General features: G+C 35.4%; 1 protein-coding gene across 26 annotated transcripts in view; it reads left to right on the forward strand.

The window, feature by feature from the left end:
• Positions 1-24,068, forward strand: part of SGIP1 (SH3GL interacting endocytic adaptor 1) — a 215,062-nt gene extending 190,994 nt beyond the window's left edge. For 20 of the 26 annotated variants that reach the window (XM_021942573.2, XM_009210204.4, XM_009210216.4 and 17 more), the window contains 6 exons: positions 2,897-3,052; positions 7,371-7,503; positions 12,590-12,792; positions 13,935-13,999; positions 14,548-14,712; positions 15,991-24,061. In XM_021942573.2, the coding sequence (XP_021798265.1) occupies positions 2,897-3,052; positions 7,371-7,503; positions 12,590-12,792; positions 13,935-13,999; positions 14,548-14,712; positions 15,991-16,013 (745 nt within the window). In that variant the 3' untranslated portion in view covers positions 16,014-24,061. Of the gene's footprint in view, positions 1-2,896; positions 3,053-7,370; positions 7,504-12,589; positions 12,793-13,934; positions 14,000-14,547; positions 14,713-15,990 lie in introns of all 26 variants that reach the window. The other 6 variants (XM_009210168.4, XM_017962287.3, XM_003892013.5 and 3 more) reach the window with 4 other exon arrangements.
• Positions 24,069-24,182: the final 114 nt, after the last annotated feature.

Below are 24,182 nucleotides of genomic sequence, written 5' to 3' on the forward strand. Positions count from 1 at the left end.
AAAATGAACTGAGATCCATACTTGACATTATATATAGTGTAAGACTCAAATAGGTGAAAATAGGTAATGAAGCTAAATGTAAAATCAAAGATTTTTTTAAAACTTCTAGAAGAAAATATAAGTGAGCCAATTGCAGTGGCTCATGCCTGTAATTCCAGCACTTTGGGAGGCCAAGGTAGGAGGATTGCTTGAGGCCAGGAGTTTGAGGCTGCAGTGAGCTATGCTTGCACCACTGCACTCTAGTCTGGGTGACAGAGCAAGATCTTGTCTCAAAAAGGAAAAACAAAATATAAATGAAACTTTTGTGAACTTGGGTTTGGCAAAGACTTCTTAAATAAGACATCAAAAGAATGAATGTATTAGATATAATCCATAAAAGAATAAATTGATGAATTAGAAACTTCTGCTCTTTAAATGTGTTTTTAAGAGAAAGAAAAAACAAAACAAGCCACAGACTGGGCTGCAAATTATATATCTGACAACTGAAATGCCCAGAATGTATAAAGAAACCTTAACATTCAATAAGAGAACAAACAACTCTATTTAAAAACTTGGCAGACAGTTTAAGCAGACACTTTGCCAAAGAAGATAACCGATGGCAAGCACATAAAAGATGCTTATGATCCTTAACCATTATGCAAATGCAAATTAAAACAACAAGAAGATACCACTGCTCATCTATGAGAATGGCTAAGATTTAAATGATCAATTCTACCAAGTGTTGGTGAGAGTGTGGAATAACTAAAACCCTCATGCACAGTTGTATTTTCCACTTTAGAAAACAGTTAGAGCTAAATGACTTGCAGAACCCACACCCTGGGCACACTACATTCACTGCAGGAACCACACACAAGCCTCTTGCACTGCAACAGCCTGGCACTACATAAGCCTTGTGCATTGCAAGAGCAAGCATTTGCAAGCAGGCTGGAAGGGAGAAGGAAAACCCCTTTCTCCTGCAGTGTCTCTCTAGCGCCCTCTACTGACAAAACTAAGCATGGTTCCTGCAGGCAAAGAGAAAATATAACAGAGGTCCATTAATTTTCTCAGCGCCGTTAGCAAAGGGTGAATTGGAACGCAGAGGCAATGAATTTGAGAGCCCACACCTGTTGTGTGAGCTAGTGACTCTCCTCCTATGTACTGACCAAGAGAAATGACAGGGTATATTCATACTCATACCTGTACACATGTATCCATTGCACCTTTATTTGTAATTGGCAAAAACTGGAAAGAACCCAAATGTTCTTCAGTAGGTGAACGTATTTTTTAAAACTGTGGTATATCCATACACTACACAGCCACGAAAAGAAATGAACTATTGGTGCACACAACTACATGGACAAATCTCAAAATAATTATGTGGAGTGAAAGAAACAAAAAATCACACACCTTACAATTCTGTTATATAAAATTCTAGAAATTGCAAATGAAGGTATAGTGACCGGAAGCATATTAACTCTTGCCTAGGGACAGGGAAAGGAAGCAGTGGGAGAGATTACAAAAAGTGATTACAAAAAAGCATAAGGAAGCTTTCAGGGATGATGGAAATGTTCATTTTCTTAATTGTATGATGATTTTACATCATACAATCTCATGGAGTTTTATACTATAAATAAGTTCAGTTTATTATATATCAATTATATCTTCATAAAGTCTTTTTTTAAAAAACAAAGAATTATTTTTCCTTCCACACTATCATCCCATTGTGTTAACTTATCTGACTGATTTTACAATTTTGACCAAATAGACAAATTAATGGAATGAAGAACTAGTTACATGCAGGCAAAAACTTTACCTCATGAGTACATAAAAGAACATGCTAAAGGCATTACTCATGTTACTAGAAGAACTAGGACAAGTCCCAAGAAATAATGTGATAACATTGTACAGTTTACTATCTTGAAATATGCTGCCAAAGATTCAGAAATCAAAGTGAGGGAGAACCACCAGAGCAGAGGATTCTATTCATGAGGCGAAGCTATAGACTTCTACAGAAAGAGAAAAGCTGTGCTTTTCTTCTTACATTTCAAAACATATAAAACAAAATAGTCACTTTGTAAAATAAGTGTTGACCATTTAGTTCTCAGGTAAGTTAGAAATGATACACTGCTTGTGAGAGTGTAAATTAATTCAACCATAGTAGAAAGTAGTGTAGTGATTCCTCAAAGGGCTAAAAACAGAACTACCCTTTGACCCAAAGATCCCAGTACTGGTTATATTCCCAAGGAAATGTAAATCATTCTATCATCAAGACACATGCATTGGTATGTTCATTGCAGAACTATTCACAATAGCTAAGACACAGAATCAACCTAAATGGCCACCAGTGGTAGACTAGATAAAGAAAATGTGTTATATGTACACCATGGAACACAACACAGCCATAAAAAAGAATGAGATCATGTCCTTTGCAGGAACATGGATGGAACTGAAGGCCATTATCCTTCCCAAACCAACACAGGAACAGAAAAACAAACACCTCATGTTCTTACTTATAAGTGGGAGCTAAATAATGAGAACACGTGGACAGAAAGAGGGGAACGACAGAAACTGGGGCCTGCTTGAGGGAGGAGGCTGGGAAAAGAGAAAGGTTCGCAAAAAAAAAAAAACCTGTCAAGTACTAGGCTTAGCACCCAGGTGACAAAATAATCTGTACACCAAATCCCCAAGTCATGTGTTTACCTATATAACAAACCTGCACATGTACCCCTGAACCTAAAATGGAAGTTAAAGTATTTTTTAATGGAATTGTAAGAAAATACCTTTTATCTCTTCTGCACCTCTTCTGCTGTTTAACATTGCCTCATAAATTGTTTTTCACAGCTGTTTTGATTCAGTTTGATTCAGTGTATTGACATCGGTTTTCTCTCTCTTTCCTCTCTGTGTTTTGATATGCCAGATGTATCGTTAAGATTACTGGAGAAATGGTGTTGTCATTTCCTGCTGGCATCACCAGACACTTTGCCAACAACCCATCCCCAGCTGCTCTGACTTTTCGGGTGGTAAATTTCAGCAGGTTAGAACACGTCCTGCCAAATCCCCAACTTCTCTGCTGGTAAATATGATTTTGCATAAATTTTTCAGAGATATATGTGGCTTAGTACTTTGTACTTAGATGAGGGATATATCTTAGCAAGAGAGTCGCACTATAGTGAAATTACCACCACTCAGATATATTTGTAGATTCAAACACGGAATCTACCAGCTATCAAAATTTGTTGTGGGTGATTGTGTGTGTGTGTGTGTGTGTGACTGCATATGCATATACATGTTTTAATGGCCGACTATCTCAAGTGGTTAGAGAGACAGAGTAAGAAAATCTGTATCAGCAACAATTTATTCATTGTCTGTTTTACTCATTATCAACAGACAGTGGATGACAATGGCGGGAAATAAGCCAAATAACAAGAATAAAATCCTTTCATTGTATGAGCATCTTTTTATTTTTATTTTATTTCATTTTATTTTATTTTATTTTTGAGATGGAGCCTCACTCTGTTGCCTAGGCTGGAGTGCAGTGGCACCGTCTCAGCTCACTGCAACCTCCGCCTCCTTGGTTCAAGTGGTTCTCCTGCCTCAGCCTCCCAAGTAGCTGAGATTACAGGTGCCCACCACCACGCCTGGCTAATTTTTGTATTTTTAGTAGAGATGGGGTTTCGCCATGTTGGCCAGGCTGGTCTCAAACTCCTGACCTCAAGTGATCTGCCCGCCTCAGCCTCCCAAAGTGCTAGGATTACAGCCTTGAGCCACCGCGCCTGGCTTTCTCTTTAAATCAATTGTGTGTGTAGGTGTGACTGTGCATGTGCAGATGCATAATAAAGACATCAAATACAGGTTTAATATTTAATACAATTTCATTATAATGATCATTGCTTTGATGGAACTTTACATGTATGACATAAAATAAACTTATGCAAATATGTTTATATAAATATAATTTTCACATTTTCTAGCTATTAAACCTGAATTTGATGTCTTTATTATGCATATGCACAGTCACACAAACCCACATGCATGCATGCTATTAAAATGATCAATTATACAAGTTAATTATTTGCAGTAAATGAGCTGAAAGGAGTCTTCTTGACAGCTTCTCCATCATAAAGTCCTGATGGTCATCTACAAAGCTCTGTCTGAAGTGGCCTCTTTTCTCTTTACTGCCACCTCCCTTGTCCAAGTGACCACTGTCTTTTCCCCGTAGCACTGCAATTGCCTTCTTCTCTCCCTGAATCCAATCTTGCCCGTCTCCAGTACATTTTAACAGCCAGGTGGTCTTTTATGAGTAAATCAGGTCATCTTCGTTCACAACTCCCTGGTGGCTTCGTATTACCCTTGTCCCAGAATCTAAACGTGTTACCATTGCCTTTGAGGCCTTGAGTTATTTACCTTGTCTGCCTCTCCGTTCTCATCTCCCACCATCCTGCCTCAGAATCCTTTTAGCTCCAGCAAGACCTGTCAATCTCAGAAACAGGCTGAGTCCTTTCCCACAACACGGCTTTGTAGTACGTTTCCTCTGCCTGGAACACTATTTCAACCTTCTTCACCTGACTCCAACTCATCCTTTAGTCTCAGCTCTACTCTGCCTCTGACACTATCCCATTCTCCTCCCCAGACCCCCACCAACCAGCCCTAAACTAGTAGCTTGGTGCAAAAGTAATTGCAGTTTCTACCATTACTTTTAAATGGCAAAAATCACAATTACTTTTGCGCCAACCTAATAAATTCTGTCCCCTTGTTATTCTCTCTAAAGGTACCCTGTTCTTTTCCTTTGTGGCACTTACTACAGTTAATAATGACATATCTATTTGTGTTTCTTCATTCATCCATCTGCCACACAAGACTGTGCAAACCATGAGGAAATGGAAAAAGTCTCTTAATTCAAATTCTTGCTTCAGTTTCCCTCCATGTTTTGATGGCGCACGTTGAGCCAGTTTATTTTTCAAGGTTCTTCCATCGGAAATTAGGAATTATGTGCCAATATCTTGCCAGTTTGTTTGTAAATATGACTGGTGTCATAGTTACAGCTTTTGTTGCATTTTTAGGCAGTTATGTTGCCAAGTTCTTACGCATATGTGCAAAAGTTGTATACACATAGAATCAAATATCACTCGAAAGGGTTTTGCTTACCAAAATATTATATAGACCCTTAAATTATTATTTGCAAAAGTAAAAAAAAAAAAAGAAAGAAAATATATCACATTAATTTGGATCTTATGAACTCTAAATATTTAATCACTATAACGGGGCTGTGATGAGTGACCCTTTAGTCATCTATAGACTCTTGAGTTTTGTTACGCAGTGCCACTCCACTACCTCGACCACCACAAACATCCCCAGTTTTTAAAAAGGTGTTGTTGACCAGGCATCATTCTAGATTGCAGTCCCAGCCTTTAGTGTCCATCATTAGTCAATTGTTTCCTTAATGTTTACTGAAGAAGACTTCATATGTCACCATGGCCCCTGGACATTTTGGTTTGCAATCCCTATGATAGGGGTCAAATTGAAGATTACGTCTACTTTTTTCTTGTGAAAAAAATTTGCTTGTAAAAAATATGCGGGGACAAATGTCAAGTCAAATACGAGACTGAAGAATGCTCAAGATGTCTTGAGCATTTAAGAATTCCATCCCTGTGTAAGCATTTGATTGGCAAAGCTTTCTTGGATATTTTTTAAAGCAGGTTCTCTAAGAAATTATCACAGACCTACGACAACTTATTTTGCTATTAAACTCAGCAAATGTATTTCTTTAAAATTGTTTTATATAATTGAGGATTTCCCGATTATTCAAATCTACTTAGTACAAATTAATGACATGATGCTAGATATTAATTCTGAACCTTTGTTTTGGCATAGTGGGAAAGTGTACAACTGATATGGGCTGGAATCTGGCCCTGTTTCTTATTAGCAGCATGACCTTAAGCAAATTATTTAATTTCACTGACCCTCTGTTACTCTTACCTCCTGCCCGCTTGTGTAGCAACAGCTCGGGGAGCTTGGGTAACTTAGATGCTTTTCAATTAAAACACTCAGATAGCTCTTATCAGCATCCCTAGCTCAGCCGACAAGGGGCGAAGTCTTCAGGACAACGTGTGTTTTCCACCCCCTTCCTCCATTTCCAGGGCCAAAGAGCTTTACCTCGTCCTCAATAACCTTATATCCAGGAACAGCAAAACCACACTGGTCACACTGAGACTTGGCCACCCTTTCCTTACAGATCAGTGACAGTTTTAAGGCCCTGGTGTTTTTTACTCAGCTTTCTTGGTTTATAGGAATTCTGGAGACTGAATCATAGCAACTTGCTTTGGACCTGTCTTTTCGGTTTTTCACTGTATCAGCCTTCTCTCTTCTCAACCCCGAATTTTCTCTTTTTATAACAAGTTTGCTCATCTTTAGAAACAAAGACAATAATTCTTCCTTTGTAGGGTAGACTTTAATGAAATAGTTTATAATGCCTAGCATATAATAGGTGCTCAAGAAATTATAACTACTGTTATTGTACTATATAGGATATTCTGAAAGTGAAATGTCAGCAAATGTGTGTGACAAGTAACTGAATCACTTGTGGCTTTAGCTTCCTCATTATATGGGAAATGAGTTATATGTTTGTACACTCTTGCCTGATTCTTTTTATCACTGAGATGAGCATTTGCAAGATAGATTGGGTAAGTGGTCTGTATACAGGCCTCTGAGCAAAGCTAAGACTCTCATAGGGATATAAAACTTCTTAGCTTGTCAAGACTCTGCTCTTCTTCTGTATTATAACTGCGATGATTGTCATTTAAACTCCAGGATCATCTTATAAGTGAAGTGAAATCTTTGATTATTTAAATGCTCATGGATGAAATATTATGAATGCTGAAAAGGTAGCATGGTAATTTTAGTATCACTGTTTTCTGCTTAGTTGGTGATAAAGGCCATGTTTACATTTGGTCAAATATTTCGCTGGATAATTTCTGAGAAACTACTGGTCAAAGTAATTCAAAAGTAAATCAATGTATTCAGTTCCTTAATTGCATTAACTGACTAATTTAGACAAAACTGGTGCAGGAGAAAGGGCTATTAAGTTTGAGTTAATAAATAATTCACTCTTGAAAGCACCCAATCATCACTGCAATTAGTTAATATTACTGAGCACTCACTGAGACTGATAGCAACACAGTAGCTCCTCCCTGTGGATATTAATCTACCAACACAAGAGCATTCAGAACTGTATTTGTACGAAAACCACACCACTGTTAATAGATTCACAATAATCTCTACAAATTGTCAAAAGATGGCTCTACATATCAGAAGACAATTTGCTAAGATGCTTCTTGTAGGGTTTGTATTTGTTTTAAGATGCTACTCAATCATTTTTCTTCCCAAATGAACAGTGATAATACACAAAATGATGCCAATACCAAGGAATTCTGGGTAAACATGCCAAATTTGATGACTCACCTAAAGAAAGTGTCTGAACAAAAACCCCAGGCTACATATTATAACGTTGACATGCTCAAATATCAGGTAAGCCTATTTACATGGTCAGTATCTCTTTCACATGACATACTTGTTGTCTAAAGTACCTGTTATTGAATAAAAATAACCAAAGTAACGCTTCTTTTGACATTATTTAAAAATTATAACTCATTTTTCTAAGTGGAAACTTTAAAAGACAACTTGGGGACTACTGACAAAAATATTCATACATGTTCTTATTAGTTTAATAAGCTTACAAGTAAAATATTTTATCACAAAATTAGAGAAATGTGCCACAAAAAATGAAGTTGCAGAACATTATACTAATTAAGATTATAAGTTTATATTGATAAACGAGATTATTATAATTTTGTTAAGAACATTACTATACTACACCCTTATTTTAAATGATTCAATGTAAACAATCTGCTTTCGTTTTTCTAGTAAGATAGTCCTACGAAAGAATTCTAATAAAATCTAACGTTAAGAAATAGTTCAGGCCGGGTGCGGTGGCTCAAGCCTGTAATCCCAGCACTTTGGGAGGCCGAGACGGGCGGATCACGAGGTCAGGAGATCGAGACCATCCTGGCTAACACGGTGAAACCCCGTCTCTACTAAAAATACAAAAAACTAGCCGGGCGAGGTGGCGGGCGCCTGTGGTCCCAGCTACTCGGGAGGCTGAGGCAGGAGAATGGCATAAACCCGGGAGGCGGAGCTTGCAGTGAGCTGAGATCCGGCCACTGCACTCCAGCCCGGGCTACAGAGCAAGACTCCGTCTCAAAAAAAAAAAAAAAAAAAAAGAAAAGAAATAGTTCAATAATAAAGGAATGTTTCACACATACAATATATGAGAACTTTCTTTTTGTATCTAGGATTGACCTTACCTCAAATTATTATTCATACCAGGATCCTGATAGTGCCTGAGTCTCTCATTGATTCCCAGCCACTTGACTGACTGGATTTTTTTTCTTTCTTTCTTTCTTTTTTTTTTTTTTTTGAGACAGAGTCTCACCCTGTCACACAGGCTGGAGTGCAGTGGCACAATCTCGGCTCACTGCAACATCCACCTCCCGTGTTCAAGCGATTCTCCTGCCTCAGCCTCCTGAGTAGCTAGAGTAGCTAGGATTACAGGCATGCAGCTCCACTCCCTGCTAATTTTTTATATTTTTAGTGGAGACAGGGTTTCACCATGTTGGCTATGCTGGTCTGGAACTCCTGACCTCAGGTGATCCACCCGCATCAGCCTCCCAAAGTGCTGAGATTACAGGCGTGAGCCACAACACCAGCTGACTGCCTAGATTTTTTTAAACCTTTTTATTTTTTAATTGACAGGTACAATTGTATATCTGTATTAGGTACAACATGATATTTTGAATATATGTACGTTGTGGAATGACTAAATTAAACTAACATATGCATTACCTCACATAGTTATTTTTGTGATGAGAACACTTTCCATTCACTGTCTTTAGCGTTTTTCAATAATACAGTATATGGTTATTACCTATAGTCACCACATTATGCAATTGATCCTTGAATTTCTTCCTCTCATCTAACTGAAGTTTTTTGTCCTTTGACCAACATCTTCCTAAACAAACCCCCACCTCAACCACCTCCACCACCGCTACCTCAGCCCCTGGTAACCACCATTCTACTCTCTAATTCTATAAGATCAACTTTTATTTTTATGTTTATTTTATTTTATTTTATTTAGTTTTTTGAAATGAAGTCTCGCTCTGTTGCCCAAGCTGGAGTGCAGTGGCATGATCTCGGCTTATAGTGGCATCCACCTCCTGGGTCCAAGTGATTCTCCTGCCTCAGCCTACCACGTAGCTGGGATTACAGGCACGCACCACCATCCTGGCTACTTTTTGTATTTTTGATAAAGACGGGGTTTCACCATGTTGGCCAGGCTGGTCTCGAACTCCTGGCCTCAGGTGATCCCCCTGCCTTGGCCTCCCAAAGTGCCACTGTGCCCAGCCAAGATCAACTTTCAAATATTTTACATAAGAGTGAGATCATGTGGTATTGGTCTTTCTGTGCCTGGCTCATTTCATTTACCATATTTTTAATGCATTATGATTTTTGATTAAGTATGTTCAGATTAATTCTCTTAAAATGAAGAAAGTTGTACTTTAATAAAAATCAGGACATCTCAAACTCGACTGTATTTCTCAATCAAATGCCGGTTCTGAATTGATGCTAAAAAGAAATATACATTATGTATATTTAAATATATATATATTTATTTATAATAGTTATATATACTATATTTATAAATATAAATATTTATTTATACAAATATTTTAAATATATCTATAAATATTTTAAAATATTATATAAAATATACAAATATATAAATATGATGTATTATATGTGAATATAATATATAATATATTATATGTGAATATATTGTATATTATATGTAAATACAGGTAGATATCATTTTTAAATATACATGTAGTATATGTATATTTGGGAGTGTTAGGACCTAGCAGATACATATATATATTTAATTTTTTTATTTTATTTAATTGGTTTAGAATGCAATCCAAGTATCTGTACTTTGTATAAGTTTCTCAAGGGAGTCTATGCATCCTATGCTTTGGAAAACATTTATTTAAATTGTTGTAAGGAAACCATTTAAAGTGAAATATCTACATAATGGTATATTTTCCAAAAATGCAAAAGAATATAATTTTTCCTTGTGAGAATAGTATATACTCTTCAAACATTATGGATAATACTGAAAAAATATGTAATATGGTATAAATTCATCACTTACAAATTAAAATATAATAGAAAACACATTTTATATAACTTTTCCCCAAAATATTTTAAAATGCTTAGTGACTGTTTTATGCTTTGAGAGAAATGAAAGGAAATAAGAAAGGAAAACTCTAAATGTAATTCTTTTTCTGAATGAGAAATTAAATTTCAAGGCAGATGTTAAATTTCATGTATGGTTTGCATCCCCAAAGTGTGAAAATAAGATGGCAGTTGCTTTTCTTCGTGGACGCTAGTTATATACACTGCATGCACATCTTCACTTCAGATAAAAAAAAATTTTAATCTTTAAATCCTATAGAGTTTTTTCATTTCCATGTTTGTTATTAAGTAAATCTAGAAATTAGACAGGATTCACCTATTGCAGTATGAACTTTGTGTAAAGTATTAAAGTGTAGGCAAGGGCAGGATGTGGTGGCTCACGCTTGTAATCCTAACACTTTGGGAGGCTGAGACGGGAGGATCACTTGAGCCCAGGAGTTCGAGACTAGCCTGGGCAACATAGTGAGACCCCATCTCTACTTTTTTAAAATAAATAAAGTGTAGGCAAGATACTGAATTCTAGAATTAAGTCAGCTTTCTACTGGCCACTGACATCAGGTACTTAATATCCCAGAACCTCAGTTTCCTCATCTTCAAATAAGGGTAATAATATCTACCTATTTTATAGCTTGCTATAAGAAGTTAATAGCCTAATATATTTCAAAGTAATTTGTGAAATGTAAACAGCCCAAGACTTGCTGCTTTATTTTAACGTGTGCTCTGAGGAATCCCTTTTGCTGTTATTTAGCTGTGTTTTTGTTGTTGTTTTTTAACAATGCAAGGAATTGGGTGGAGAAGCACAAGTAGCATTTTGTGGAACTGCCCTTAAACGCAGCACATTTAGTTTCTGGCCCAAAAGCATCCCCTAGAAATTGGGACAATCAAAAACACATTTTCATATATCCAAAAAGCACCTCCCCAGGTAGAGGAACTATAATCAGGTTGAGAACTACTGCTGAGGACAGAGTTCAGAAAAAGGGGTGGGGGAGGGGGATTCTGCTCTGCTTTTGATCTGCTTTAGTTAATAGATTTCTAAATAAATGTTTGCCTGCAGAAAGCATTATGCTGCCAATCATCTTCAAAGTTTAAAAACTATAATGGTTAACTAGCTTAAATTGTCATCAAAAGCCGTATCTGTCATTTTATAAAAGAATCCATTTTGGGGCTTGTTTCTGCCACAGCCACTCCTGCCTTCAGAGTTCAATCTACCCTCAGGACCCTTCTCCATGGTGATCATATGTGTAGGCATTTCCTAGACAGTTGTTTATATCCTTCAAAATCAGCAAAGCTCATCACACTCCATGAATAAAAATCCAAGGACATAGACACCACTCATCTGATCCCTGCAATGTACATGTACTTGTGAGAGGTGACTTTCTTAGAGACTTATTCAGCGCCATAATGAATGATCGAGAAATTGTAACACTGTAAATTTTTCGCTATGGACCCAGAATTCACATCAATATTATTGTCTTTAGATCAATGTTTGTTGATTCTTCAAACCTGGCTTTTTCTTGGTCAAGCTCACAGCTGATTCTAATTAGTGTCGACAGTAGATTCCAGCGCTGTAACACTTCCAGCTAAAGGAATCCCAAAGGAAGTAAAAACTGGAAGTAACTTCCAGTTACTCCCTTTGGGATTTGCCAAAGTAAGGACTTGAAACCAGGTATGAAATCCCAAAGGAGTAATAATAACCTACCCTAGTCTAACTCACTGGTTTGTTGTTGAAGAGAAAATATGGTAAGAATATTAATAGGTGGCATTTATCAAAATGTAATTCCTAGTGTGTGCTAGGCATCCTGCTGAGTGTTTCACAAAAAAAAAAATCTCCTTCAATCTTCCTGACAACTCTATAGGTAAATATTATTGTTGTAATTCCCATTTAGCAGATGAGGAAAGAACTGAAGCTCAGAGGGGTTTAGGGACTTGTCCAAGATCACTCAGCTTATAAGTGGAGCAGCAGAATCAGAATTCACACCTGGGACTGTCTAGCTTCCTGGCCTCAGCTCCCAGCCAGTGTACTATTCCACCTCCTTAACTGACATGAAGTGTACTGGAAACTCCAAAGTGCCACTGAGACTAGTAGCTGCTATTTTTAGTCTGTAACAGTTTACCTGAAGCACCCAGCTCTCTCTCACAGCACCCTTCACGGTGCCTGTCACTCACGGTTGCTTGTGAGCAGCATAAACAACACTATGACATTTTGATGTCTAAGAACATCCCTGTGGGAGAAAATCATAGCTTCTGGTTTTGTTTCAGATTATTGGTCGAGCCTTAAATATTCTCTTCCCTGTCATTTGGCAAGGTGTCTGCCCAGGGCATTCAGTCCACGCCTCTGAACCTGGCAGTGAATTGGCGATGTGAACCTTCAAGCACTGACCTGCGCATAGATTACAAATACAATACAGATGCAATGACGACCGCTGTGGCCCTCAACAATGTGCAGTTCCTGGTCCCCATCGATGGAGGAGTCACCAAGCTCCAGGCGGTGCTCCCACCAGCAGTCTGGTATGAAGCCTCCTGTTCTCTCCACCAAAGGGCTCCTCTGGGTCAAGGGGTCATAGACTTCTTAGCGCTTGTGTGTCCTGTAGGAGGAGATGACAGCGGGCCTGTGTATTAGGGTTCAGTGCAGGAAATAGAAACCGCTGGTAGCTATTTTAAGCAAAAACTAATTCAACAGGGACTTCAATGCTCACACAATGGTGGAAGTGCTAAAGGAACAGGCTGGATCTCCAAAAATGCCTCCCAGAGCTCTACAGAACTGGCCTGCCACAATCCAGGGAAGGAGAGAAATTAGAAGGCCACCGGTAGAGCCACAGCATTCAAGAAGCCACAGCTGTAACTCTGATCCTAGGACCAGCAAGCTCCTATTGGTACCTCCTTAAGTGCTTCTTGGCACCCACAAATTAGAGGCTAGAGTGGACCCCTGGTGTTAGAAGATCCCCACATCTGAGTTAGACTGCTGGTCAGAGGAGAACAGTCAAGAAAGCTGCGGGAGAATGGCCTCTGCCTCCTTTCTGTCTTCTAAATCTCAAACCGTGCTTGCAATTGGTAAACCTAATTTGTACCTAGGACCCTAACTGCAAAGGCCTCTGAGAAATGTAGTGTTTCATTGTGTAGCCTCTGAACTATAAAAAGGCACACTAGAGAAGGTATGGGACTAGAAACTGAATAGATACATTGTGCCTATATCATCTGTTATAAAGGACTTGTTCTAGAAAGAGCATTTCATTTTTCCATATGACTGTCAGAAGCAAGAAGTAGAATTTGTTTTAAAAATGAATGTCAGCCAGATCATGACCCCAATTTAAATTACCTTAATTAATTGATTAACTAATACTTCCATCTATCTTCCCATGTATCTGTTTCAGCAAATTTATTTTTTTTAAAATTTTAGCTCTACTTTGTCCTCTAAATGTTCATTTCACCGTTTTCTAGCTAGTTACTATAAGGACAGGGAAAAAAGAGATTTATGTATGTCTGGGAGGGGAGAGAGAGAGAGACAGGGAATTTTTTAATTGTAGTGAAACTTTTCAAGATCTATTTTTAAAAATTAATACTATCCGGAAAAAATAAAAATAAAAAAGCTTAGCATCCACTAAACAAAAACTCTTGGATATGCAAAAACCTTTTACCTAATTCATTTTTAGGAACGCTGAACAACAGAGAATATTGTGGAAGATTCCTGATATCTCTCAGAAGTCAGAAAATGGAGGTAATGGAATCACAAGCTTATTTTATTTAACATGTAAAGCTAAAATGGCTTTTAGGTATTTGCCAACTATTACCCAAAACATGCAGCAATAAAAACAAGCGGAATATTTCACTCCATTTTTGCATTTACTTATTTCAATTAATAAAAGCAAATGATTCTTCAATGAATTCTCTTTTACCCCTTTTCTACAGACTCCACATCAGACTATCGTTTAGGCCTCTTAAGGAGGCATGTTTTCATCCTGTGTCAGATTCCACACTCCCTGATTAGACATTTTTCACTCTCCTCAGATATTAATCATAGGTTGGAAAATACAAGGGCTTCCAAGTAGCACATCTTCAAATTTTGAGGTACCATCTCACGGAAGGACACTTTTACCAGTGTGCAAATAGAGTTGCTCATAATATTCAATGATAAACTTCATTTAATCACCATTTTGTCAATGAAGTCTGATTTTGTATGTTAATTTTTGAATGCAATCTCCAAAATTATATCCAGAATATTACATTGACTGTTACCTTGTAATAATGTTTGTTTGTTTTTTTTAGGGGTGGGTTCTTTGTTGGCAAGATTTCAGTTATCTGAAGGCCCAAGCAAACCTTCTCCATTGGTTGTGCAGTTCACAAGTGAAGGAAGCACCCTTTCTGGCTGTGACATTGAACTTGTTGGAGCAGGGTATCGATTTTCACTCATCAAGAAAAGGTTTGCTGCAGGTAAATGAGTATCTTGATTTTTTCATTTGCATAAATAATGTTGCCTTAGCTACTCTTCCTTAAGAGGAATAGATTGTGATTTTCTCATCTTTTTCCTCCACCTCTTTTCCACTCCCAACCCCCATCCCAATTAGAAAACAAACCAGTTATTGAACGAAGTAGAAATAGGACAATGAAATGGGACAGTGAATCAGAAGTCAGGAGGCTCTGACTTCTAACTCTGTTTCTTAAGTGGGACTAGTTGTTCCCATTATATAGATGTATATACTGAGGTTAATGGAGTAAATCCTACTTTTATTATATTGATGAACGAGACAAATACTGTTTGCCTTCTTCTTTTTTTTTTTTTTTTTTTTTTTTGGTGAGCTGCAAGCTCCACCTCCCAGGTTCACGCCATTCTGTCTCAGCCTCCAGAATAGCTGGGACTACAGGTGCCCACCACCAAGCCCGGCTAATTTTTTGTATTTTAGTAGAGACAGGGGTTCACCATGTTAGCCAGGATGGTCTTGATCTCCTGACCTCTCCTGACCTCGTGATCTGCCCACCTCAGCCTCCCAAAGTGCTAGGATTACAGGCGTGAGCCACTGCCCCCAGCCTTGCCTTTTAATGTATCTCCCACCTGAAAACTTTTTGTTCTCTGACAGGGCTTCATAGAGTTTAGACTTGTCAGATTTAGCTGAGATCTGGGAGAATCTATTTTTCATTTTAATCACAAACTCAAAGAATCTAGGCCACAGATCAAAAATGGTCACCCATAAGCTGAATGTGGCCATGAGACAAGTTTTATTTGGCACAAACCATGGGGTTTTGTTTTGTTTTTCAATTGGGGGAGAGGAATTCTCTAATACTAGAGTGATTATACTTTTCAGTGATTTGCTGGGATAAATCCTGGTTTTTCATGTCTGTTGTACTGATGTAATTATTAATTATACCCTTTTCACTCTCGAAAATGATCCAAGTTGGAAAATAAGTTATATGAGCACCCTTTCTAAAATAAGTTGCATTCTCACATCCAGAAATAAATCTCCCAATCTATTCTGGGCAAACCCCAAACCTCTGCAAATTGTGGATCTATGGAAATGTGAAAAGTCAACTAGCCGATCTGAAAAATTGAAAATTGATTTGGAAACATTATGTATCTTTTATTTGTATTGCACCTCTAAAGTATGCAGTATCTGGCTGCTAGGGGTAGGGAAGGAGGAATAGAAATGTTACCCATATAATAATTACATTATTGAACTAGCAGATAACGTGTTAACATGTTGTTTTGTTTTGCAGGAAAATACTTGGCAGATAACTAATAAAATCTTATGCAAGGATTTGGAGGATTCATATAATGGAGAACTGATGTATGAGAAACAGGTTTTAATTTTGGTTTGATGAACACAAACCAATATCTGCACTTGGGATATATCAGGCGGAAAGTCAATGACTTTCAGCTGTGATTTCCCTCACACAATACCATGATGACCAGTCCTACAGTATTTACTTCTAGGTGTAATATTGTTAATGGTTTTACAATGTAATTATTGTATTTGTAAATTGTACTCTCATTCCAGTAAAGCAGTTAGACACTTGAGTTTTAGCATTTTACCATTCCTGAAATGGATGTAATTCAAACTGTGGTATGTAAATTTAATAGTAGTATTGTTGAATGGCACAATGCTTACAGAGGTAGATTGCATTTTGTCAATATATAAAATTTAAATATAATATTGATAGCTGTCATAAAGGGGGTGCCACACACTAAAGAAACTTAAGTGGAACCAGAAGAAAAAGAAACAAACTTACTTTTCTTCAATCCTTAGTATGTTTTACTCTAGTGCTAAATAAAAATTCTATCTTCAAATGTTTAGTGGGTTAAATTGAGAAACTATTTCAGAAAAAAATTCTAAGGTTACAGCATATTCAAAGAAAAGCATTAGTTACCACTTTTTAAAAAGCTTTTTTTTCAAACTGCAAATTTCATAAAAATGCAAACTGTGTAAACAGGGCCTCTTATTTTTATAACTTGTGTAAAAAGGGAAAGCAATTCATATTTAAAGTTTAAGTATATTAAATTATAATCAAGAGTAAAGAAGATGTTGAAGTCTTAACTACTCGCCCCTCTCTACAGTTTAGCAAATGTGGGGATTGCTGAATAATCAGTCAGACTAAAACCAAAATTGTGATTTTAAGATTTCAAGACTTTCCATAGCTGAACTGGCTAACAACTTTTGCTTAATTACTCTGAATAGATGATCTTACTCATCCAGTATGGGGGAATGATACCTCGCGTCTTCCTCTTTCTCCACAGGAAATCAAAACACTGAGACTGAGAATTTTAGGGAAAAAAAAAAGTCCCCTGTTTAGATCCAGAAGGATTTTAATCATTGTTTATATCATTTGAGAATGAAAAAATAAGCTTTATAAATGAAATTCTATTCACATTACTGTGTAATAAATTTCCTTTCAGATGATTAAGATTCATTGTATAAAACTGTAAATCTTTGCCATTCTTGGAGAAGCAAGAGGAGAGTTACCAAAAATGTATGTCATTTCATCGTTGCAAGGTATAATAAAAACTGTAATTATTCAATCTGGCCCCACCATATGAACATTTAGAAAGACGAACTTCTTCGGGAGTCTCAATTGTAAAACTTTCCCTCATTCAGATCTGAAAATGTTAGTTTTCCTTTAAGTCCTAGAACTTATTGAAACATAAACCAATTTCTATTATAGGTTATGTTATTAAATAACTATAATTATTAAGTTATTATTTTTATAATTAGTCGTTAAATTTTCATTTTATATCCACTCAAATTTAACAAAGAATCTTTAGCCCCTTTAAATTTTAGAATCAAATTAAATTTTTAAAGTCTTACTTCTAAAATGAGATTGTGACTGGCAATTGTTTACAGTGAAACTTTTTAAATTAATCTTTGTACTCCTCTATTAGTGCTTGCTACCAAAAGAATGTTCCAGATGATTTGTTTTACCCTGGGAAAATTCTTACTATTCAACAAACTCTCAGTCGGCTCCCTAAAGCAGTCTGGTGTTGAAGTTTCTTTGAACAAACTAATTAGTATACTCATTTTATGTAAAGGTATCCAATTTGGTTTTGAAACCAAAATAGAAAATGCAAAATTCTAAATTCCATGAAACATGGAATTTATGACACCAAAATCAATGGAGAGTAAGTAGCAGAAAACTGAGAATTGTCCAGCATATGGATATAACAATGTGTTTTTAAGCAATCAATTCATTTAAAAATTTGAATATTAATACAAAGCATATTAAAAAACGTGTAAATATTACTGGTTCTCATGTCTTTGTATTTATATTTTATTTTGTTTTATTTTGTATAGATCTGGAATGAATTAGTAATTAAACGCAAGGGTTTTTTCCCAAAAAATAATTTTATTGATTTTTTAAAATGTAATTAAAAGCATAGATTACAGTAATCTCTAACATTATTCAAATGTTTCTAGGGACTAAATTAGAAACTATGAAGAAATCCTGTAATTCCTTAATTGGTCTTTATGAAACAGAATGGGAGTCAGCAATTTCAAAATGATTGAACTATGAATAACCAGAACCTCAATACAAAATGTATCCCATCATCTCTCAGAAAAGACATCAAATAATAACACAGTAAGCTGGTATCAGGGATTTGTATTTTGACATTTTGTTGTTTTTTTTTTAATTTTGTAGATTATAATCTCCTGTTACATCTATATCCACAGTACTGTAGAATAACAATTCATGTCCTGAAAATGATCCTAGACAATGAAAGAGTCCAGTTATCAAAGACATTAAGTCAGATTCATTTATTCATTTTATTCCCAAGTCAGAATAAAATGAACTAGTAGGTATTAAAACTATTTTCAGTACTAGGGGTTAAAACAAAAAGAAATGGTTCCAGTTAACCAGAACACCATTTCCTGAACGTTATGGTCTTTAAAAGGTTCTGCTTTAGCAAGATAAAAAGTATAAATGATGCTACTTTATTTTGGCAACATGGAAAGTATGTTTTTCTTTTCCAATAAATTCCATATTTTCATGAAATTTTTAAAAATAAATTTTTATTAAGAATTAGTCTGAATTTTATCATAATTGAAATTTATAATTACTAAGAATTAAATTTTTAATCATTTTTAAAGTTGTATTCTTCTCTACACCCACAGCCAAAATGGAAATTCACTGTATGGTATTTGAGAATATATTTCACCTGTAAAAGAAAGAATGTCCACAATTCAAAGGGTTTTGAGTTAATAAATAGGAATCCCTCAGTCAAACTACAGAATTTTTTTCGCTTTATATATTCTTAGTCGGCAAAGTATTTGAGCTATAATTACACATATTTCCACTTCTAAATCTTCTTTTAGAAAGCAGATAACTGTAATACTACAGTTGGTCTACCCCTAACTCCTGCCGTATGATATTGGACAAGTCACTGCCCTTTTCGGTTTCTCATCTTTAGAATGAAGAGTTGGGATTGCCAGTGGTTTTCAAGCTTTTCTTAACAGCAGGGCATTTGTTTCTAATAAAATTGCACATGGAATCCTGGTAGGCAAAACAGCTCAAAGAAATGCAGGAGTTTCTCCAACAGTTTAAATCAGGGCTCCCCAAAGCGTGGTTTAAACACCATAACAACACGCAATGATCTGTCAAGTGTCTTCCAACTCTGAAGTTCCACAGTTCTAATTTATTCAGATAAACCACCTTTTGAGGCTTTATAAGCAAACTTGTAAAAATCATAGTAATTGAATGATACACAATAAAAATTGACAGAGTGTTTACCACGTAGCAGTCACTACAGATATTAGCTCATTTAATCCTCTTATCAATCAAAAACTTGTAAGTACTCTTTTTAATTCCTGCTTTACAAGTGATGACACTGAGGCTTAAATAGAATAATTAATTTCCCCAAAATGACACTGCAGCTGAAAGTAACCCAGTTATTCTGACTGCAAAGGAAACGCCTTAATTGCTTTGTCCATCCTGAACAAAAAAAAAAATCTGTTTTATGTCACTGTACATACTTCATTTGAATGCCAAGGTAAAAGCCACCATGAAAAACCATTACCAAAATAAGGATAATTCCAATAACAAAATTGTCAAAAAAGAATCACTGCTTCTCAGAGTATGATTGGTGTCATCACTTATTAATGTTTTGTATCATCACTTATTAATGATTTTGTCTTGGTCACCACTATGCCTAGAAGATAGTAGGGACTGATAAACATTGTTAAACACCGTAACAACACACAATGATCTATGAAATGTCAATGTCTTCCATCCCTGAAATTCCATGATTCTACTTTACTCAGATAAACCACCTTTTGAGGCATTATAAGGTAACATGTATAATCAAGTTCATACAAGCTATACACAGTAGGCATCGATAAATTTGTATTGACAGCATAAACTTCTAGGGATGGGATATACATTTTGATAAGTGCCCCAAATTTGAGAATCATTGCTCTAGTAGATCTCTAAGGTCCTTCTTAGTTCTGACATTATATCAGATTTTAAGCATTAAATTCTAAGATGAAAAACATTTTTCTAGTCAGTTTATTTTTCATTTAGTCCACTTAATTGCCTACAATCTTAAAAAAAAAAAAAGATATTTTTTTTCCTAGGAAAATTCCTATCTTTTTCTTAAAGTTACTCTGTTATACTATCTCAGTCTCAAAGTAGCCTGAAATGCATTTTCTCATTTTCATATTTCTGTCCTTTTCTTCAATGTCTTAAAAGACTTGAAGTAGAAGGGAAGTTGCAAGCTGTTATTTATTCAAACACAAAATCCTAATAAATGTTTCCTTCTTTGCAAGGGACATTCAGATCTCTAACTTGTGAGTTGAACCTATTTATTTTGTAAGCTTTTGACTTTACAAACATGTGGTATCCTCATTCTAAAAGAGTCGCACCAATATTTTTTCTCAAAATAGCCACAGGCTGTAAATTAAATTGAACAATACAGTAAAATATGCGGATACATACTAAACAGATGAGTGTGTGTGTATGTGTCTGTGTTTAAGCTTTTCCTTTTCCAAAAGATTATATATTTGAGCAAAATCCCATTCAGTCTGAATGTACTCATTTTGCCACATGGTTTTCTGATCAGCAATTTTTTTAAAAAAATGAAAGCATGATATTATATTTAATAATAGCAAAACAAGAGTGATCTCTAAATATAGCCTTGAAAGTTAATGTAATATTATGTATCCATACAATGAGTCAAATTAAATGGTTGATATAAATGTACAAATCAATCCAAGTTACACTGATTAAAGGGACTATTCGAATGACCAGCCTCACCACCTTTTACTGTGTGCACTTTCCTCTTAAGGCTTTATTGTATTTTCCCTGCTCCTTTAGGCTTTTTTATCATGTGGAAACAGTATCTAAATGCCATTCTCTCACTTATGAATTAAATATGGCTACCATTAATGTTCCTTTTTGTCAGTGGAGTATATGGCAGGAAAATGAAACAGGAATACATTGCTTAAGTCTCTAAATATTAAAAACAAACGAACAACAACAAAACACTTGCCTTTCTCTTGTGTCATTGCTTCAATGTTCTGTCATCTTCTGCAAGCTAGAGTTGCATTGTTGATATCTAATTAAGATCTAAATATCTTTCATGAAGGAATGTTAAATGTAAAGTCTGTTGAGTTGACCATGGTGAATCTCTTGATTGGCCCTCATGTTTAATATCTGATTTCTTTCCTAAATGGGTATGTCTATGAGAAAAAGACAATGTCATAGTTGACATTGACCATGGGTATAATAATTTATTCTCCAGGATTAACTTCTAACATTATTTTTCCTTTGATTTCTAACTGCCTCCTCCTATCCCTAGAGTAATACCTTGCCTATCTTAAATACATCTTTATCCTTGTAAAAAAATGTTTTGGCAAAAAAAGGAATATATTTTTTAATGTCCCATAATGTTTTAAAGGAAAGAAGTAAAGAGTATTTGGGCTATGCTCACCAATATTCCAGTATTTTACAAATTGTGTTCTGGAAGATATTCATTGTGGTCTGAGAACAAATGGTCCTATACTATAATTCTCTCTCCTTGGACATTAATAATAAATGTTAGTGTTTAATGAAGCTTAAGAAAGTTATTGAATGAGGTAAAAACTTTTTTTTTCTAAGCACACCTTGAGAAACCTTTGGAAAAGTTTTCTTTTAACACTAGTTTATATATCCTTCAATAATTGTAAATAAAATAACCAGGAATGCTTTGAAAAAATGCTTCTGGAATTTTGTTTTAATTTTAAGGGAATTCCTGTCATTTCAAATGAATTGTTATCTATTTTAAATTTCATTAGTATCTCTTAGTGAATTTAACTTTATCATCTAAAATATTCAAAACAATAAAATTTTTTAAATTGTTTTTGTATTATTTTTAAGGCTTGCACCTATGACCAGCATATCAGACCCCTATCTGTTGAAGATGTTTCCGATTATTTGCAGTGTGGAATTAATGCCAGTGAATAATCTGCAGCAATGTTTTACTAAACAGCTTTAGGAAACAGAATCATGATAGATCCATGTTGACAGTATTTTTACATAAGCTTGTCAGAAATTATATTAAAAACATTTTGGGGAAAGCCAAGAGCAGTGCACTGTTTAGCACAGATTTTGCGAGATTCTATACTCTTAATGAGCATTTCACAGGTTTTTGTTGGTGGTGGTGGTGGTGGTGGTGGTGTTTTTTTTTTTTTTTTTTTTGCTTTGCTTTACTTTGCCAATCAGTTGCTTTTTTAGCAAATCATCAACATTTCTTTAAAAACTTCCTGGGTAAATTGTCTGTTATCATATAGAAAAGAATCAAACTGAATCACTTTACATTTCTCTAAAGATAGTTCAGTTTTTAATCCATCCAGAATTTGTGAATCAGCCTGATAGATCATAAGCCATGTATAATTTTAAAATGTTCCATTGAATGAGTATATCATATAAATGTTAATTCCATCTCACTCATTCAGTTTTATATTACTTTTATGACTTTTTATCTGGCAAAGTAAATGTTTGATATTATTCCTATACCATCGCTCTAAGGTATTTTAAATCATACAACAAGTAACTATCACGAGGACCACTGTCCCAAGATCCAAAGTCAGATTTTTTTTTCTTTTCAAGTTGCTAGAATGATAATTCATATAGCTGTTTTGATTTTTGATGTCAGAATTTAGTTCTTGCTTTGTTAAATAGACATACATAGAAGAGTTGTCTCCTGTCTAATTCATATTCTCTTTCTCTTTATCTCTCTCTCTCTTTCTTTCTCTCTGTGTGTATGTCTCTCTCTCTCTCCTCTCTGTCTAAGGGGAATTGGAAAATTGCTGCTGAATAATTTTTCTTGAAAAAGCCAAGAGTTGATATGATGATATATTAATCTTATCTATGAACAGAGCCTCACTACAGGCCAAGCAGTAACGTATACAGCTGGCTTTTTAAGCTGTTTGAACACGATTGTTTTTGATTAAAAAGAATTTTTGGTTTTTTTTTACTTGTATAGTAAAAGATCATATAAATTAAATGCTCGGATATTAATTTTCATTCCTACTAAGTGGCCATGTAAGGCATTGATTTTTTTAAACTTGAACAATATAAGAAACTAGGAATCTCAGCAAGATTGTGTTTCTATAGGTAATGAAATCCTGTCAATTAAGGAAAATGCTGTGTGTAATTTGATTTGGTGGTAGCCTTTATTTAGAGCTCTCTTTGATCTATGTAGCAAAAATAGACTAAATTTCTTTTTAATCTTGTACTGAGTACATAATTTCACAAAAATACCTTGCGTATAAAATATTTATAAAAGGAATTGTGGATTAAAATACTCAAGATACTTTTAAAATTTAGTCTAAATGTTGATTCCCAGCCTTTTTCCTACACGTCTATTTCAAAAAAGTATACTTTATTTTGACAGCCATTATTGCTTAGTCTGTGATGAAAGCTTTACTGCTTCTACGCTGTGCTCAAGAGAAAACCAACAACAGAAGCGAAGGCTTGCTCCTTCACAGAATTGCAGCAAAGCTCTCTGCTGGCAATGGTGACAGGAAAGTGTGTAATTGACTTGTTGAAGATAATCATGAGATCATCTGAACATTACTTGCCTTATAAGTTAGAAATAGTATGGATATCACTTTTTGTAAATAATAATTTTTGTGGTTTTTGTTCATAATTTTCCCAATCACCTATTTCACAAAATCCTGAATATGCAATTATTTATTATGACACATTACTGCAACTAGGGCTCCCATTCCAGAACAAAGTTTAATTCTATATGTAAGTTGTTACTGAAATGTGATTTCTTTTTCTGGAAAATAAATGAAAAATATGAAAATAAATTGAATTGTAAATCTCTTTTACTGTCAGCCTCTTAAAATTTTACCCTCATTTCTGGAAAACTTCATTCCATGTTTAGGGTAGGGATGGTGGGCCAAAGGTCTGACAAAGGTCAAGGGTTTAGAGTT

This window comes from Papio anubis, chromosome 1 (genome assembly GCF_008728515.1).
Source record: "Papio anubis isolate 15944 chromosome 1, Panubis1.0, whole genome shotgun sequence".
NCBI classification, from domain to species: domain Eukaryota; kingdom Metazoa; phylum Chordata; class Mammalia; order Primates; family Cercopithecidae; genus Papio; species Papio anubis.